We start from the raw sequence: 19,065 nt of genomic DNA, 5'->3' as shown, positions 1-19,065 counted from the left end.
GTTTTTACTTAAATTTACTCCAATTTTAAAGTAAAAATATTTAACGTTTAAAAAAAAAATGGAATCAATACTTTTTTAATGTGAAATGTTTCACCAAAACAAAAGGAGTAAATGTTAGTTTTCATTTTTAGAGTATATGTTCCCAGTACGGTTTGTTTATTTTTTTGTCAGCAGGATTATGGAAAAACTAACAATCTGATATCCATGAAACTTTGTGGAAGGATGTCACACAGGCCGAGGAAGAACCTTTTGGAGTGAATCCGAAACACAGAACAGATCCACAAATGATTTTTCTCTTCCAGTAACATTGCCTGATAAGGCATTTGGCCTACTAAATGCTATGCATCTTAAAATCCAGCAGATGGCAGTAAAGTTTAATAGTAACAAAACACAGGCCATTCTAGAAATAAGATGAATTCTTGTCACACCTACCACATTAGAATATACTGTTGACCTTGGAGGTGGTCTGCGCTCTCCGAGTGCCCCTTCAGGTTACGTTCGATTTTAATCTTAAACAGATAGCCAACCATTCCTGCCTTTAATTGGGGACGATCACAGAGGACAGTGGTGTCAAGTTAGTGGCTCCCACGACTCCCTGTGTGTTTACGATACATTGACACAGCTGCATGCCAAAAGCTGCTGCTGAGTGGGGGGGGTCCTTAGTTTAACAGATGCTGCACAAAGTATGATCGTCGTCAAACATAAAGTTGCACTTCACATGTAGAAGCTGTGTCTCGGTGCAGCTATCATCACACATGTTCACGGATAAACATGAGAGGAGGAGACTCCTGTAATTTCAGCACCACAGGGCTGAGGCATGTTTGCAGGCTGCAATCAGTTTCTGTGGATTTAGTCTCTTATTCCAGTTTCAAAAATCATTTGTCAGTTGTTGTTATTGATTGTTATTATTATTGGTTGGTGTAAGAACTGTTTGCCCAATGTTGAGAACCAAATTATTAGTAATTTAGTACGACCTGATAGCAGAAAAGATCAATGCCTAAACAATTCAGTTTGCAGTAGTTCGAGCTAAACTCCACCTGTTCAAATTAATTTACACACAAAGCTTTTACATACTGTAAACACAGTTTTCAGTGGAATTCTGCGCGTGTAGTAGTGATGCGAATGAGAGGAGAACATTACCACTTCCACACAGAAGGAGCAGTAGTTGATGGCGTCGGTCTTGATGTAGATGTTCATCAGAGGACTTGGTTTAGTGCAGTTCTCACAGGGGCCGAAAGTGGCCGCCATGAACGTCTGGTCACACATGGCTGCAGAGGATCACTGACACACCTGCGGAAAGCCAGCACACAAACGTAAAGAGGGATTCAATCGATAAGACTCCAGCTTTTAATTTAATTGATTTTTTTTTTTTTTAATTTGATAGGGCTCTTTTGATGTTCGCTGGGCTGTGAGCACTTGGCCTTTTTGGGTGAGTGTGTACAGGAGATAAGTATTTGTTAATCTATACCAGACTGATCCCTCTCTTGAGCTCCAGAGGAGAGCAGCTATTCTGGGAGCCACACACATCCAGTTCACTCTCACGGTGCAATCCAGTGCATAAACACTTCCAAATTAGCACCAAACATGCTCATTCACATCACAAACCTACATTTTTTATTACCACTCTAAATGCACTGCAACTGTAACTTTCTTTTTCTACAGTAGTTACACATTTTCTCACATAAACTAATTGATATATCTAATAAAGCACAGTAAGGCACCGGTACGAGTTGTTTCCTTCATTTTAAGAAATATGAGTACATATACTGTCCAAAGAGACTGAAGTTCATCATCATCATCACATTTTTGTCCCCCTTTATTAATACCAATATTATATACAGTGTACGACTTTTATATAGAATAGAATAATGTCAGATTGTGGGATTCTATTGTATATGCATTTTATGTCGCTCGGTTGTTGTTGCTATAGCTGAATGATCTCGGTACCAATTTGAAGTTCCCTCTCGTGTTCGTAACCATACGGAAACTTACTGATCACTTCCTGTTTAAATAATTGCACATTTACAGGTTACACCTAAGCATTAATAAAAATGTTATAAATTTAGCTCTTCCAAATACTGTTTTTCTAATATAACAGCAGCTTTTAACTAAAGAGATATTCCATCATTCTAACCCGTTTGTAAATAGTAAACATCAAATCTTAAAAACAGCTGCAATATTTGAGATAGAAAATGTCATAAACAAATATTACCTCACAGGAGAATGTTGTGCCCGTGTACAGCAGGTGTCTGTCCGTGGAGATCTAAGCAAGAGTTTTTCCAGGGAAGAGGATTGTCCGTGAGGGACGGAGAGGGAACAGTAAGCTTCTTAGTGAAGTGTATAAGCTGTGACTCTGCTTTTACCTGCGTGCTTCATGTCCTCCTGCAGCAGCACTACCTACCTACACGGCCTGGACGGTTACTTCTGCTGTGTAATCCAACGCAATTGAAACGTAATAAAGTGCTTTGAATTACATTCAGTTTCATAATGTAACGTCATTGAACATTAAACTTTCTCCTAATGAACAACAGAGAAGATAACTTTGTGAAATGTGAATTAAAAGGCTCCATTTATTTTCAGATAACCATAATTTATGTTCTTTTTGTGCAGGGTTTCCTGTTTATGTTATGAATATATTTGCATAATTAAAACACAGGTAGTCCACTAACTTCAGACTTCAGGTCTTGTCCTGTCACTAAAATATCTGAGGAAAAAAAATAACAATCATGCATCAAGTAAACAAAACAACTTCACCAACACAGATCAATACTGCAGATTTACATTTTTGTACTACTAATAGATGACTTCCGAGTGTTTGTGTTTTGTTACAGGACGATTCATTTGACAAGACTCGTGACAAAGATACAGCTGAAAAGATTTCCCACTGACAATCGGACAGTGATGAATTCTTTTATTTTACTTTTACAGATTTGACATTTTATTCCAAGTTTCTTAGTTTCTTAACGGTGAACACATTCACTAAGCACAGCTACCAGAAACTACAAACAGTCCAGTTTGTCAAATGTACACATGGGTTTAGAGAGGAAACGTTTGGGCGCTGGCTTCAGCATGTTCACACCAGTACCACAACAGCTGGGGCGATGGTTGATACATCTTCTGTTTTTAACAAGTTTTAAAACGGCACGAGTAATGCTAGTGCTGATAAGAACAATGGTCATTTATAATGTCAACATCGTATCGTACAATCAACTCTCTGCTTAAGTGTAAAAACGCAGCGTGAAGGAATGACATGTTGTCCTGGCTGAGAGCCCCAAGAGAAGCCCGGGGGTGGGGGTGTGGGTGGGGGTGTGGGAGGGTTGAGGTGTCGGACAAGACGCTGCAGCAGCTCGGCTCAACTAAACTAACCGGTGAATGAATATATATATATATATTTTTTTTTTTTCCATCATCTCTGGAACGAGGCCAGCCTGCCTACTCTACACTCTCAATACAGTCCAACGAGTCTGAGCTGCATCTGGGAAAACTCGTACCTGTAGCTTACATTAACTGATAGTGTTAATAAAACAGCAAGAAGAACGGCGCCCAGTTAGACGGGGAATGTAAAGAGAAGAAGCTGAACAGGCAACGCTTGTGTTAAAAAAAATAAAATCAAACAAAAACAAATATCTCTCTTTCTTTTGTTGTTTACAGTCCATAACCATCTATTTATTTATCAGACTTCCTCTGCAGCGCTGAAAAAAAGTGCATTCTGGCCGATGGATAATCGGTGCAACCCATCTGTGACACCGAGTGTAGGACAAAAGGAGACGTTATTAAAGTAAAAATGATCACGTCAACAATTCATATTCATTTTACAGTGGAAAAAAAGAAAATACTACACCGACAGAACGAAACAATGCCACGATGCTGACGTGTGAAAGTCATTCAGATAGCAAGTTAATTCAGATAAGGCTTTGTCTACAATGTGCAGCTGAAATCACGATACACTTCGTTAACATCTTGAAACATTCATGTGGTTGATTAACTCCTTCAGTTACCGTCTGTCTTGGTACAACTAGCAGATATGTTCTCTTCACACGAGCCGTTCGTTAAAACTACCTACAAATCCAACCAATACAACAAAAGACGGATAAAACAACGTGGTCCAAACGAGAGGAGAGCAGGTTCAGTTTTAAAGACAAGTGCAACACAACACCAACTTCATCAACTAACTCCTCGTTACTCTAAACTCCTCAGAGCGACTGTCTGGCATTTAATGACATACTTCATCTTGATCATTTGTGTTTTCTCCGCGTGAGCCGAATCACTGATATTTCTTCATGTTGGCTTTTCTTTTATTTCAGAGGAACATTTTTAAGGTTGAGCCTTCAATAAATAATCAATTAAAAAAAAAAAAAATTCAAAAAAAAAAATCACAATCTCCTCTAAAGGGTAAAGATTGGCAGGCAAAATAAGGTTCACGTGAGGGCGAGAGGCAAATATGGTTGAATGTTAATACTAATGGCACAACAGGAAGTAAACAAAAAGTAATAAACAGGAGGCAGTAAGGACAACGCTACTACATGGGCCGAGTACCTCACACTCATCCGACGACGTTTCACTGCAGGCATTTTCACTTTACATTTAAAAAAACAAAACATGCAGGTTCATTGCTGTAACGCTGGTTAAAGCCCATGCAGGCTCGACGAGGGCGGCGGCAGCAGCAGCAGCAGCAGTGCATGCTGGGCCGTACATCCTCCAACCTTTGGAAGCAAGTGCAGTTTATTCTGAACAAAAACAATCTGTGTACTAAACAAAGAAAACACGTAATCATACAGTGCAACGGAGAAGTTGAAAAAAAAAAAAAAAGAAGCACAAATGTCAAAATATCCTGCTGTTTTACTGTAAATAAAAGCCCATGTTGTGCTGGCCACTGAACAGGATGTCTTTGGGTGGACGGACGGACGGACGGGTAGTGGTGGTGGTGGTGGGGGGGGGGGTAATCAGCCCACAGAGTTGTGTTGGTGTCAGTGTGGGAACTGGGCTGAATAGATTTGAGGCAACCTCAGAAAAACCTCTCCAGTCCGTTCTGCTCAGTAATGCATGGCTTCACATAATCTAAAGAAAAAGACAACGCTGACATAATTACACAGTGACATCTTTAGAGGCTCCGAGTGGAGCCGCGACCAGCAGACCAGCAGAGTGTGATGTTGTGTATACATATGTGTGTTTGAGCTGCAGTGTTCATGTGTGATTAAATATCCTCCCGTGACGCTCAGCTCTGGTCACAGCTGTAAACCGAGAGTTTGAAGCTTCTAAAATCTCTCCTCACTTCCACCTCATCTGCCCGGACGGCAGTTTAAACGCGGGCAAAGCGACGCCTCTAAGTTCCAGATGTGACCTAACAAATAACCATCTGTGTCGGCACTCCTTAAACTACACGACATAATTGACCTGGTATCGACATTAACAGCCTAAAATGCAACTAGAACTCAAACTGTCTTTACAAAGCTGTTCTTCTCGGGGAAATGGACGTCCTGTCCTTCAACTCTGTCTTCAAAGCTGTGAGAAAAGCTCCTAATCTTAAAGGGAGGACGGGGATGCAGGTAAGTGCAATAAATAAAATACAGGATATATATTATTCATATTTATATATATTTATATATGTATAAATAATATAGTACAGACGATGAGTTTTATCTTGGCTTGACTGTGTTCAGAGAGTAAAATGACAACAGACAGAGTGAAGCCTGGATACCTGGACATGGGGTGGAGAGAGAGAGAGAGAGACAGAGAGAGAGAGAGACAGAGAGAGAGAGAGAGAGAGAGAGAGAGAACTTTTGCAATTCATCTTTCAGCTGGTTTTGTAACAGGACTTGGATTCAGCAGACATAAAAGGACTCCCTGTCGTGAGGTCTCAGCGCCTCCTTGTATCTGTTCTTACATTCTCACCGGAGAACGAGACGATAACAACAACAGCAACAACAACTACCGTAACCGTGACGACTGGAAACACTGAGGGAGGGTCGGGGGCGGACCCTGGTGTCGGTGGAGAGCGAGCACCGGAAGCATCGGGTCGGGTCCTGTGGCTTCTCTAACACGCAGGCGTTTGTACAAGCGGTGGATGGATGCCGGCGGTTTGCAGCCAGATTGAAACCGGAAGCCGTGTGTGTCTGTGCGTTGTTGAAAGAGAGAGAGAGAGGGTGCACACGAGTGGAGTCGTGCATGTGCGCGCTCAGAGGATGAAAGTACTGTACAGATGTGAAGTTCGGTATGTGTTTGATTTCTTATGTGTGTGCATGTCCGAGTTTGGAGATATTTAAGAGATCTGGTGACACTTTTCATTTATTTTTTTAGGACATGGTTCTTTAAATTGTGTTGATACAAATGTAATTGTGTTTGAGACACTCAGAAAAATTTATGTAATACTCTTTTGGGCCACTAGGTGTCCCATAACTTTCAATTTCAATTGTGGCCACTAAGACAAGGATCGCTGTGGGCCTCGGACCGGTCCGGTGGGTGGGCTCGGTTTAGACCCGGCAGAGGAACCCCAGGTTGAGTGAGGTGGGGATCTGGATGGTTTCCAGGGCGAGGGAGGAGGGGCTAAACGGGAAGGTGACCGGATAGATCATCTTCGTGTCCATCAACAACTGGGGACTCTCACAACGGTCTCGCAAGCGGGTCTAAAGGGAGAGAGAAAATGAGTTGGAAAGAGTTAATTTGGTTAATTTGCATAAACAGGGAGCCACAAGTAATTACATCATCAGAGGTTACCCGGGTACAAATTCTTTATTATGATTATAATTTTATTTCTAAAGAAATCTTAAGAGAAAGTTGGTTCTTTCAGGCCAGTGTCAGATCTGTGGGGACGGAGGGTTGTTCGAGAGTACCCATGACACAAAGGCACAAAACTAAGTAATCCTACAAGTAGTTGAATAAATGTATGGAAATCTTATTTGTCTGAGCATTAAACCTGCTTTAGATATTTTATTAGTTAACATATTATTGCAGGATAATGCATTTGCAAAGTTCCTCTGATTTGAAACATGCACTCATGTAAGTCAGTAAAATGAGAGTCCGAGGGGTAGAAAAGTACATTCAGAATCATAAATATTATACTATGATGTGTGTAGGGAAACGGTGGCTAGTCAATCAAGTCAACATCAAACTCATTCAAATGCCGATTTGTGTCATACATTTTTTGACATTGTAAGTAACTCCGATATTACAGAGGTATACTGATGCATCTGAGTAAATAAATTACCTGTATGGTTCGTATAAATGCAACTGACACTCTCTCCTCAAACTCGTTGACCGGGGTGTAGAGGTTCAGCACCTTCACGATCTGAAAGAGACACAACACAGAAAGGTTTCACAACATACAAACAAAAAACCTTTTAACTTTAAAGTGACAGCACGGAGGATTTAGTGCCATCTAGTGGTGACATTACAGATTGCAGCCAACTGAGCACTCTCCCTTTCCAAGCATGTAAGAGGTGCTTATTCTACATTAGCGGATTTAAATTGTTAATCACAATTATTTGTATGATAAATAATGGCCAACTAAAATTTCATGATTGTGACTGCCCTAACTGCAAAACTCAGAGAAAACACAAAAGGTCCTCAGTCGAGTTCGAGTTAGTTTTTCTATCCTTGTGGAAACATGACGGTGCAGCGTGACGGACTCTGGGAAAGATTTACGCAGTTTAAAGTAATGAAAACAATTCTTAGTTTGGGGTGATTATACGCTAATGAAAACACAAAAATATGAATATTATATTGTATTTCAGCCACACTGAACCTTTAGACAGGCTGAAGATGAGAACAAATGCTATAAAAGGCTGATGTTGTTTGTTTGACTGTAGAGCAGTGAGTGACAGGACAGTTTACCTGAGCAGTGGTCAGAGCCAGGCACATGGAGCAGATGGCCTCGGCGTCCTCGTCCGTCTTCTTCTTCACCTGCAGCAGCTGAGCGGCCTGGATCAGAGGCTCCAGGGTCTCTTTGGCTCCGCAAGTCATCAGACCTTTGTCTCTGAGCCACTCCTCCAGCTGGCTCACATTGTACCTGCACACACACGCACACGCACACACACACACACACACACGATAAATGTAAATGATCTCAAAACAATAAAACACGACATGTAGCAGTGCAGCTTCAGCGACACCTCCTACCTGATCTGCATGCCTTTGCTCCAGGAGCACATGTCCTTGCGTAGCAGCAGGTTGTTGAGGGTGACGGCTCCGATGATGTAGAACTGCTGCTTCACCACCTGCTTGATGAGCTCGGGGTCGGTGCCGTGCTGGCACATGGTGGAGTGGAAGGCGCTGAGCTGCCGCAGGATGGATTCCAGGGTGTAGGTGCCCTCGTCGGCGATACTGGACGTCCGCTTACGGAGACCTGTGGGCTTCACCCCCGACACGCCCTGGATGGTCTCGTGTTCCAGCATGCCGGAGACTACAGGGAACACGCACACGTACACACACTTACCAGCTGGATCTATGTCTGTATGCAAGAAAGACAAGCGCTTATTATGAATACAGTCATAATGCACACACCTATCATGGGCTGCAGGATGTTCTCCATGCATTTGATGAGCTGCTGGTAGATCTGGATGGCCAGGTCACTGATCACTTGTCTGTACTCCGCCAGGTCGAAGTTGGACAGACAGTGTTCGTTCTGCCGCGATGTGTTGTGCCTCATGAAGGCCTGAGACACACAGACACAGAAAAATACGAGTTAGAGAAGGTACAAATCAAAAAGTTTTAATATCAAAATAAAATACTGTTCACTTCCAATCTGTGACATTTATATACATCATTAGTAACACAATAATGAATCAAAAATAATAGTAAAGAACAACAAGCAGTTAATTCTGTCTTTTATATTTTGTCAGCCTGTTGTTTTGTTGATGATGCATTAACAGTGGTTTGTTTGAAATAAATCAGGATCAGAAAACATACTGCAAACCTTTTAATTCCCTCCGATTAGTAAAATGAATACAGCCCACAACCTTGATGGATTTTTTTTTTTAGACATGTTTCATTAAACTGACCAGAATAATGATCTGTATCTATCAATGTGTGTGAAGAGGCGTGAGCGTTTCAGTGTTTGTGTGCATTGTGTGCCGGTGTGTTGCTCTCACCTCGTCTCCGCTGTACTGTTTCAGACAGTGCAGGAAGCGGCAGGTGTTGGACAGCCAGAAAGAGACGGTCTCAAAGTCATCTCCTCGTTTCTGACAGCAAGAGGAAGAATATGTAGTCAGCGAAGACTGTTCCCAGTAGTAACCCTTTGACCACAACTCTTGACACCAGCCAGAGAAATATCTCTTAGTATTACTCATGTGGTGCACACACCGCTAACCGGAGGTACAAATCTCATCACAAATAAATCACTCAACAGATGTAATGACCAAATTACTGAAGTCTTCTGTCCTCTCCTCCGGATCGGCATCACATATCAAGCATACGTACCTTCAAGATCTTCTTAATGCTGTTGATGGTTGATGTGAGCAGAGTGCGGACCTTCTGGTCATCGTTGACGTAGTCTGCATGTCTCAAACACATGAACAGGATGTAGGCAGGCAGACCTGGGATCAGATTGACAGCTACACCGCGAGGCTTCAGCTCTGGAGAGACAGAGGCGGAAAGACTTTGCTGAGACTATTCTTTTTGATTTTGTATTGTACAAACTGTTAATGAATCCTTCAGTTTGATGAGCGAGGGTGGATTGATAAATCCTGAGACTGCTCCTGTTGCGCGCAAATGAAGTGCGGCACCATAATGTGAACCGTTAACTTATTGATCCGCCTTTGTCGGATTAGATTTATGGATATTTTTCATCTCATTTGAACTCTTTATTGAGAAAGGTCGGCATGAAATAAACATTAAGATTAGGCACCAGGTGCTATAAAGTGAACCATTGCAATTACTAACGGTCTTTGTTCCTCAGTATTTTCCTGCAGCCATAAAGAAACACAAGACGGTCTGTAGGAACCTCCCTTGGCTTGCTGGTTCTTACCCAGGATGAGATTCTTGACCAGCTTCAGTTCATCCTCCTTCTTGTACTCCAGCATGCCTTGGAAGTCCTTCTCCCTGCGGGGAATGTTGACGGGGTGGATGGGCTCGTCCACCACCTGTCCCGGAGACGTCTGGCCCTCGGTTTGACCCGCTGGGAGACACACGTCATATGACATGTCAGGTAATATTCTGTAACACCAAACACGTATATCTACAGAGCTTTAGCTGACTGGTGATTTTTGTCCCGTACCTCCCATCTCTCCAATCCTCTTGGAGTAAACCTTTAGCTGCTTCTTGAGCTTGCGGATGGTTCGGTCCTGCTTCTCCAGCTGCTCCATGAGATCCTAAAACAGGCAGCGGGGTGGAGTGAAGGAGAGAGAAAGAGACACAGAGAAGTGATGTGAGGACAAGCCGTAGACCTTGTCTGACTCTGACTACGTCACATCGCTGCCCTCCAGTGGTTAAAAGTAGTAATTCAACACTTTGTAAATTAGTGGCTTTGCATCAACAGCTCAAATACAGGAATAAAAAGGGCGGAAGATAAAGAACACATAAATTGAAGAGGAAAACATATGTAAGTATGTCAATACAATAATAACATCAAAAAAACATATTAAAAACATCTGAGGTCCTAAATTCGTTCATTTATGTTTTGAAAATGTAATTTCTTGGGAAACAAACAAACAAACGAACGAACAAACAAGGGTTGATTTCAACCGTGCTGATTGATTGTTCAGAGGCAGAAAGATTTCAGGACTCGCTGGCTGTTAGAAAAGAGAAAGCGGTGCAAAGCTGCTCCGCTGTGAGTTAGACGACACTGCTGGAGAGAGTTAGAGCGACACACAACCTCAGTTAGTTCTCACGCACACATGCAGGCAAACACACTCCGTCTCTACATACAACCATCCGGCGCAAAATGATGACTCGAGCCTCTTGGGACGCTGTGGGGTCCTCGGCCATGAGTTCCTGCCAAGTGACACCATCCACACAGATGAGTGTGTGTGACACAGTGTTAGGGTGGTTGTTTTAGTTTTGGTATGTGTGGCTCGAATGGGAATCTAACCCAAACAGCTTGAGTGACAAAATGCACGCTCAAATTAACAATCGCAGATTCCTCCAGTAGTTTTAAAAAAAATTGTTATTTCTATTTTGAAGACAATGGAACTGTATTAGTGATAATAATTGATAGTTTTAATGATTTATCATTTAAAAAGAACATTAGAGTTTGTGCCTGCTGTCCTTCTGGAGGACGGTCTTGTTTTGAAAGCAGCAGAGTGATTTATTAGCACTTCCATTAAAACCGGAAACCTATCTTTTGTATTTTTATTTTTTTTTATACGTCATCTGTGTGAAGTACCGTCATAAACACCAACCGTGCACAGTTGGAGGTGGTCCTCATGCTCTTTATGTTAGAATATCATCATTATTGACAGGGACAATTAAATAAATAACGCACTGACATTCGACTTTATGTTTTGGTTGTTAACTTTGCACTCTGTTGGAAAAAAAGCTGGATAGAAACAATAGGAGTTATGATACAACAGTCGTTGTTACCTTTGCTGTCACTGAAAGCAAATACCAGATGTACAGATTTCAGTGTTCAAATAATCGCTCAAGATGTTCACTGGAGAAAAACTAGTAGTGATTGATTTGTATTAAAGTATAGTATGAGCAAAAAAAAAGCCAAACCGTAAAAAGTGCTTTCAAATCTACATCCAGGCATAAAACTAGTTACCTCGGTCGTTGTTGTTACGTTAACTCTTTAAAAAAAAAGAAAAGTTAAGCCTGTGTGTGTCTGATGTTTATATTTTAACCTTAAAGTGTACTATGACGCTTTTAAACAAACTGAACTTGAAGTCACTGCCTCTCCTCAGCCTGCGTGTGTCTGTGTGTGAAGATGCGTTCCAGCGTACCAGGTTCTCGTTGGTGAGCCGGGTGATCTCGTGTTGCAGACTGGCTTCGATTCGGGCCTCCGGAGGCAGCTGGAGGTTTTGGGCCAAGAGCTGCTGCTGACGGTTGTTCTCCTCTTTGACATTCTGCAGCTCTCCGCGAAGCGACTCCACCTCATTATCGTACGTCCTCCGCTGAGTCTGCAGCTGGTGCTCCAACAACCTGAGGAGGCGGGGAAGGGGGGACGGGGGATGGGGGGGTGAGTCCAGAGGGAGAAGGGAGGACAGTGCAGAAGACGAAACAAGGAAGGAGGGTAGACAGGTAGGTGGAGTGTGTTGATATGCAAAATGTTGGGAATGAAAAACACAGGGAATAAAGAGGAGAGAGAGAAGAAATACAGGAGATTAAAATAAAATCAGCATCTTAATGTGAGTGAGAGAAACAGTGAGACTCCCAGTGTAGAGAGAAGTTTAGTTTCCACCAGAAAGTGGGGATGCAGGACAGCAGCAGCATGCTGTGCAGACACCAGCAGCCCAGAGTCCAGCCTCTCTGAACAACATTCATTCATTCTGCCGCGTCATTAAGCTCCACTCGTTTCTGTCAGTAGTCAGTGGTCAGAGGTCAGAGGTCAGAGGTCAGGCTCAGAGACTGGGCAGGTGGAGCGACACAAGTTCAGTTTCCTTTTGGCAAAAAACTAACTAACATGCAGTATTCTCGTTCAGGAAAAGCTACAGCAGCAGCAAGTATACACAATATTAAGGAACCCTGTGGAGTTTGATTGTAAATTAAAAAAAAAAAAAAGTTTACTTTCAGTGTGCAATGAGGGGAATGCCTGCGGTCTTGCATTTCCTTCCTCATAAAATATCAGTAAAGCGAATTTGATATGTAGTGTAAATCCAACTTGTATTCTTCTTTTTTGCTGTCTCGGTGTCTCACCATTTCCTGTAGATCAGTCAGTGTGACACCTTTGTTAAGACCGTGGATCGTGTCAGCGGTGCACAAAGACGTGCATCTACAAACTAACAGGGAGACAGCTCCATAGTAGGTCTGCTAGAAGTCTCAAACTCCACAGTGAAACTTTAATTGGTTGTCTAAAAATGTCTTTTCTCAATGTGTAATTTTAAGGGGCATACAGGTAACAAATAGAAAACAGAGAGTTTAGTTTGAAGCACTGAGAGATCTGAGTTCAATCGTGTTTCTGAAGAACTATTTCAGGTCAGGAACTTCTTGTAAATAGTGAGCTGTTGGAGAAGAAAGAGCTAATCCAGTCCATCTAGCATCACTAGCGGGATGCATCAAAGCACTATCTGAAGCAACGTCGGCGGCGGATACCGAGTTACAATATTTAATGGGTTGTCATTATAAATGAGCAAAACAAGGTTAGTAACAGGATGAAGACAAATTCGCTGCACTACCATAAATAAAACGGGAAAATCAAACCAAAACCTTGTATGAATTACAATATATTATGCAAAACATGTAGTAATTGGACCACTTTTCTTATTTTATACGACCCTGTAAAGTACTGTGTGAGAGTATATCGGAAAAATTTGATAGATGTGAGAGAAAACTCTGAAAGGTTGATGAAGTGTGTGACAGAAACGGTGTGAATGAAGAAAAACAGCAGCACACATTCTTCCCTGTGAAAACATAACATGCTCAAAAACCACGCCAGTGTTTGAAACTGGGTTACACCTGCTGGTCTCCTTTAAGCCCTGATTAACCAGCCACAGCTCTCCGTCCTCATTCAGCTTATGGAAGTCTGGAGCAGCGGATCTGACCGACACACAACACAAAGACATGAACAACACAATGGCAAAAAGAAAGATGAGGGACGGTTGGGCGGCGGAGAAGGTTTTACACAAGGACATGAAGAAGAATGTTTTAATCTGAAGTGTCTGTTTGTGTGTGTGTGTGTGTGTGTGTGTGTGTGTGTGTGTGTGTGTGTGTGTGTGTGTGTGTGTGTGTGTGTGTGTGTGTGTGTGTGTGTGTGTGTGTGTGTGTGTGTGTATAAAAAAACACAAACCTATATTCATGCCATAATATTATGTGTCATAATATTACAATGAACTCTGAAGTGTGAAAAACACTGAATGTCACTGAGGAGGAAAACCTGGAAATGCTTCCAGTCATTTATGTGCTTCATCCATTCAACCTGTCTGTTACGAGGTCCTTCTATGACTGACATAACAGTCTATAACAGTCCTGTTAGCACAAATTCACTCGTATTACTGCACCACTGCATGGAACAGTGGTATAATACTGTCTTTGGGATTTAGATTAGTTGTGTCTTACACTTAGTGTTATTCAAGGAGTGAGTTTCTTCCTGCATTTACTGAGATGTGTTGATTGAACTCTAATATGTGGATAAAGAAGGTGTCAAACAGCAAAGGAAGAAAAGTGCTGTGATGCAGAGCACAACTTTAGATGAAGCTCTGGTGAGCAACGATTCACGTTGTTGCTTTAATTATCTTGTAAAAATTTCGCAGTTCACTTTGGTCTAATTGCCTACTGTCAGTTACCTGCAGCTTCGACATCTCCATGTGTACAGTATGTGTTCATGTAAACACAATAATAGTATGTGTCCAGGATTTTGAGGCCAACGTGATAAGCACGGCTCACTACAAAGGAAAGTTGGATTTAATAAATGGAAAAAAACAAAACAGGAAGACAGTGTGTTTGTTTGTCAACACACACACTTCCTTAAAAGTGTGGTGTGCATCTGTGCTTTAAGATAAACAAACATAACGACATAATTAAAAGTATAAGTGGGTGATTTCATGCAATATTCATGCCAAACTCATTCCATAAAGCTGAGACGGGAGTTCTTCTACAACAGCATCTAAACTACAGCAGCACTGCCGTACAGTCAGCGTGCGAGTCACTTTTACACAATAAAACTGAAGGTTAGATCTCTTATAGCTCAGACATCTTCATGCTTTTATGCCATCCACAACTACTGCACTGTAAATATGGAGATTATGACCGTCTCGTACATACGACCAGAGCTGTTGAAGCCACTGAAAACATCCAATATCTACTTTTTAAGAGGAATTATTTTGAGTTGCCTTCAACTGTGCTCTCATTCATGCTGAACAGTTTAACTCATGTGGACATTCACAGCCTTTAACTTCTCTCAAAGCCACACAAACACTCCTGACGTCAGTAAATACTGTAAACACAAAGTGCATCCTCGTTCTGTAAGACCTAACGTTAGGGCCGTTATGTTGCTCATCATGCTGTTATGGAAGAAAACGTCAAACAAGCTTCTATCTCCCCTACAGATGTAAAATCAGCTGTGTGAGCTTCAGGAACATTTGTAACGTTTTCAGCCGCGCTCAGCGACAGCGTGGCCATGCATGCTCTGCTCCGGGATGCATGGGCCACGTCTCATCGGTTACCTCAGCCTACTCAGGAGATCACTGACTTCCAGCGGCTGACGCATGAACCTGGGAGATCTGACAGGACAAACAGGTGTTCACCAACACACACACACACACACTGCTCACACATTCGACATGTTTAAAATGGATCTAGAGCTTGGACACATTTTAAATGAGACAAACAAAAGGTTGATGGAGTGACGGCTCAGAAGAGAGTCAGTGAAGACGAGGAGGGGAAGTGGCCATAACAAAGTACCTGTTGGTGTCTTTGAGGCCAACGTAAGCTTGCTTGAGTTCATCAGCGTCCTTCAGTTTGGACACATCATCAGCGTAGACCGAAGGCTCGGTCATGGTCTCCTAGAAAAAGGGGAGAGAAGGAGGAGGAGAGAAGTTACGACAAGAAAAGAGGAATAACACCACATTTACAGAGCAACCAGACTACTACAAATGCACAAGGATCATAAACTATGATTATCACTCATATTAGCCATTGATTCCCTGCCAGCATCAGTGCAGCTGCAGGCTGTGAGTGTGACAGTGACAGACAGATCTGTCTATGGAGAAACATCACTTCACAGCAGCGGACTCTTAGTCTAGGTTTTAAGACACAAGAGGTGTTTGTGTGAGCCCGACAGCGCTGGGAGCTGAGCATCAGCTGATACACGAGAGCGAGAGGTGAAAGGTCACTGGAGGTCAAAGCCTTTAAAGTATTTAAACGGCAGATGTGTGACAGCTGTGCCATACGAACATAAGGACCATTTCCATTTTTGCATAATGCGACACTGAGGGCCAAATATCTGTGGAGACTAAAGCTGCTAAGCTTGTCAAGACCAGATGATCTTAAATATGTTCTGGGCATACACGTTGGGCTCTGAAAGAGCAATTCTGAAATTGTATGCAGTCTATTCTCAATTTCTTTCTTTCTTTATGTGTTTGCACAAATTCATAATATTCACAAGTGCATATTTCAACGTGCAGAGAGCTTCCATTTTGTGGTGACATCCAAGCTTGGAGTCACAATGTATTTCTGGCTGTTTTTACCAGGATGAATGCAGAGAGGTTGCTAGAAAATGACCACTGAGCAGAACGTTTGGTGACGTTTAGTGACACAAAAAGTGTTTAGTGACACAAAAATGCAGACAAAGGACGAGACAGATGAGGTAATCAAACTCCATCCTGTTGAAGACAGGGTTTGAATGTAAAGACTCTAAAAGGAAGAACACCAATCTGTGTTTTCTGTCAGAGCTGTGTTTTATACGTTTGACCAGTGTTTGACAATAATTGAGTCCCGTGTTTGTCTTCTGGTGAAAGTAGTTTTTACTTTAGAGGGAAAATCCACCCTTGAGCGCCCTCAAATTGTTCACACATTTCACTCATTTCTTTGTCCTCTTTCCATCAACCTGCTGTCTTTAGTTCAGTCATCAATTTCCCTCATTTCCCAGAGAACAGGGATTAACTTATTTTATTCAGCACATGGAAGTGGAACAAGGAATATTAGAGATATTTTCCTATCCTACAAAAAATGCTTCTTCAAAAAAAAAATCACAATAAGCCTCTTTTGTGGAATTGAAGACTTTTCTGTTCATTTTTAGGTACCGACACTAAAACTTTAAGTTTTATGTCCACTGAGTGTAAATACCAGACATACGGCTGTTTTGGGGTTTTAATTATTTAAAGGGTGTGCTTTAAATGAATTTACTTTAACATGATTATCCTCTAGATGTGTGCTTCACTGAGATGACGGGTAACACTGATTCTCTTGGATCGAATTTCTTCCCTGAGGACGTTTCACACGTCCATGAAAAGTGTCATACCACCCATGCATGATGAAATTTTTCAACTGTACCTTCTCATCCTGTGGGAAAGCATGGATGGAGGAGAGAAGGTGGAGACAGGAGAGTTAGACACGATGCTGGGACAGTGAACGCTTTAGCAACATACACCGTGAACAATGATCTGACATCGTTGAGATTTTAACCCAAAAACGATCAGCTCATGTCATTTTAATCCTGTTTTTTTTTTCCAGTTTCTCTTTCATACACAAACGAATGAAAGTTACCGAGAAGTTTTAGATTTTAGGGGTTTCATGAAGACGGAATACTCCATATTATAAATGCAAAAAATAATGGCAGATATCTGAGATCAGGATCTCTTTGAAAATGTAAATAACCTCTCAGCTTTTAAACTCGGAGAGATTTGGGACAGATTTATTTGTGGCTTTTTTGGGACGACTTGTAAACAAACAGACAGAGAAGTGGACAGAGTTGAAAACACATAAAAATAAGGATGTGGATGCAAACAAGCAGTGTGACATCCGCCAACATCTGCCTTCACAGTTATGAACCTTTGCAAAACAACAATGGCATCATGTGACAGCTACTTGCAGATGATTACATGCCACATACAGACTGTCTTTCTCTGTTTGGATGCTGATGAGACAAATGTAATGAAATGTTGTCTCTACCTTGTGGTGCATGGCCTCTTTCTGGCTGACCAGCTGTGAGCGCAGGATCAGCACCTCCTCCTTGCGAACCTCCAGCTCCTCACAGGAGGCGTTGAGCTGGTCGAGGAGCACCTTGTAAGCTGGCGAGCCCGGCGCCCCGGCGCCTGTGGCTGCATCACCCAGCAGGCTTTGCCTCATGTCTGCCAGGTCATGTTTCAGCTTCTTGTTCTCTGACTCCAGCTCCTGACGCTGAGAAGAGAAAGGACTCGGTGTCAGAGAGTTACGGTCATCAGAACAAGCACAAAATGAAGCTTTCTGAAGCGATCAGGTGAGTTTACTGGAATAAAATGAGTTGATCAAGTCCTTCAGTGGAGTCAGTGGGAGATAAATGTGTTTGTGTTGCAGCATTTCTACGTTACTCTTAACAGCAGCTCACCTTGAGGGACTCGTACTCCAGCTCTGCTCCACGGGCCTTTTTAAACTGTGCATCATCCTGAAACACAGAGAAGAACGTGATGATGAAGAAACCGGTTGGTCCTCGATACAGCGCTACATAACACAGCACCAGGCCTGCCTAGAGCAGCTTTAACCTAATTACATCTGTAATGACCTTTAAAATAAATAAAGATGTACATTATGGTATCAGAAAGCTTTCCATTGGGTATACGTGCAGCACTACTGAATGTTTTAAACTTTATGTTTGAATATAATTTGTTGATGAAGGGATGTATCCAGTACCCTAGCCCTAGCCCGCTGGAACTGGTCCTCTTTGTTTTCCAGCTCGTTGCGCAGCGATTGCTTTTCTTGCTCCAGTTCTGTAAGACGTTTTTGCAGCTTGAGAGTCAGTGAGGTGTCGATTCCTCGAGTCACATCCTGCACAACAACAAAAAAAACACGTCCCATGAGATGTATTCAAATGCAACGTTTAAATGAAAGGCCATAAAAGCTATGTTTAGATTTTATTTCCAAGTAGATTTTTCCTGATCTATACCATGGTCAGTACTGCACTTCACTTTTACTCGTAATGATTTTCTATCAGTAGAAACCATGTCTCTGGATTTTCCTCTTATTAAATGTGACCATACACTTAAGGGCAGTTTTCTTACTTCGGCAGCACGGGAACCTTCTTCCAATTCGGCGTACTCTGAGTTGTATGTGTACTCTGATTCGTTGCTGCTGTGGGTGGAGTCTGTTCTCCTGTGTCCAGGCTTGGAGACGTTCTATGAAGGAAAGAGAAATAAGCATTTTAATCATAAAAACTATCAACTCAAAAGTTTAGTATTTCAGTTGTGTCACTGATTTTGGAAGTTAAAAAGTCAAACCTAAGTGTAGAAATGTGTTTGCTTGTGTACATGAATAAGGTGATCCTTTGTTAATTGCCGAGTGGGC

At 42.0% G+C, this 19,065-nt stretch overlaps 1 protein-coding gene across 2 annotated transcripts in view; it reads right to left on the bottom strand.

Annotated features, from left to right (window-relative positions):
* Positions 1-3,552: 3,552 nt before the first annotated feature.
* myo5aa (myosin VAa) overlaps positions 3,553-19,065 on the bottom strand; it is a 52,253-nt gene continuing 36,740 nt past the window's right edge. Inside the window, exons 25-42 of one of the 2 annotated variants that reach the window (XM_069690505.1) lie at positions 18,783-18,896; positions 18,415-18,549; positions 18,113-18,169; positions 17,698-17,925; positions 15,490-15,590; positions 15,252-15,308; positions 13,546-13,626; positions 11,874-12,072; positions 10,861-10,926; positions 10,211-10,304; positions 9,962-10,111; positions 9,415-9,569; positions 9,087-9,176; positions 8,500-8,650; positions 8,116-8,398; positions 7,831-8,005; positions 7,205-7,285; positions 3,613-6,623 (exon numbers count right to left, since the gene is read on the bottom strand). In XM_069690505.1, the coding sequence (XP_069546606.1) occupies positions 6,471-6,623; positions 7,205-7,285; positions 7,831-8,005; positions 8,116-8,398; positions 8,500-8,650; positions 9,087-9,176; positions 9,415-9,569; positions 9,962-10,111; positions 10,211-10,304; positions 10,861-10,926; positions 11,874-12,072; positions 13,546-13,626; positions 15,252-15,308; positions 15,490-15,590; positions 17,698-17,925; positions 18,113-18,169; positions 18,415-18,549; positions 18,783-18,896 (2,370 nt within the window). In that variant the 3' untranslated portion in view covers positions 3,613-6,470. Of the gene's footprint in view, positions 6,624-7,204; positions 7,286-7,830; positions 8,006-8,115; positions 8,399-8,499; positions 8,651-9,086; positions 9,177-9,414; positions 9,570-9,961; positions 10,112-10,210; positions 10,305-10,860; positions 10,927-11,873; positions 12,073-13,545; positions 13,627-15,251; positions 15,309-15,489; positions 15,591-17,697; positions 17,926-18,112; positions 18,170-18,414; positions 18,550-18,782; positions 18,897-19,065 lie in introns of both variants that reach the window. The other variant, XM_069690504.1, reaches the window with a different exon arrangement.

This window comes from Brachyistius frenatus, unplaced genomic scaffold (genome assembly GCF_029030835.1).
Source record: "Brachyistius frenatus isolate BFR_SWC_R1_liver_20210118 unplaced genomic scaffold, ASM2903083v1 Contig_9, whole genome shotgun sequence".
NCBI lineage: Eukaryota > Metazoa > Chordata > Actinopteri > Embiotocidae > Brachyistius > Brachyistius frenatus.
Note: the sequence above shows the minus strand (reverse complement) of the source record. Positions and strands in the feature narration are given on the sequence as shown.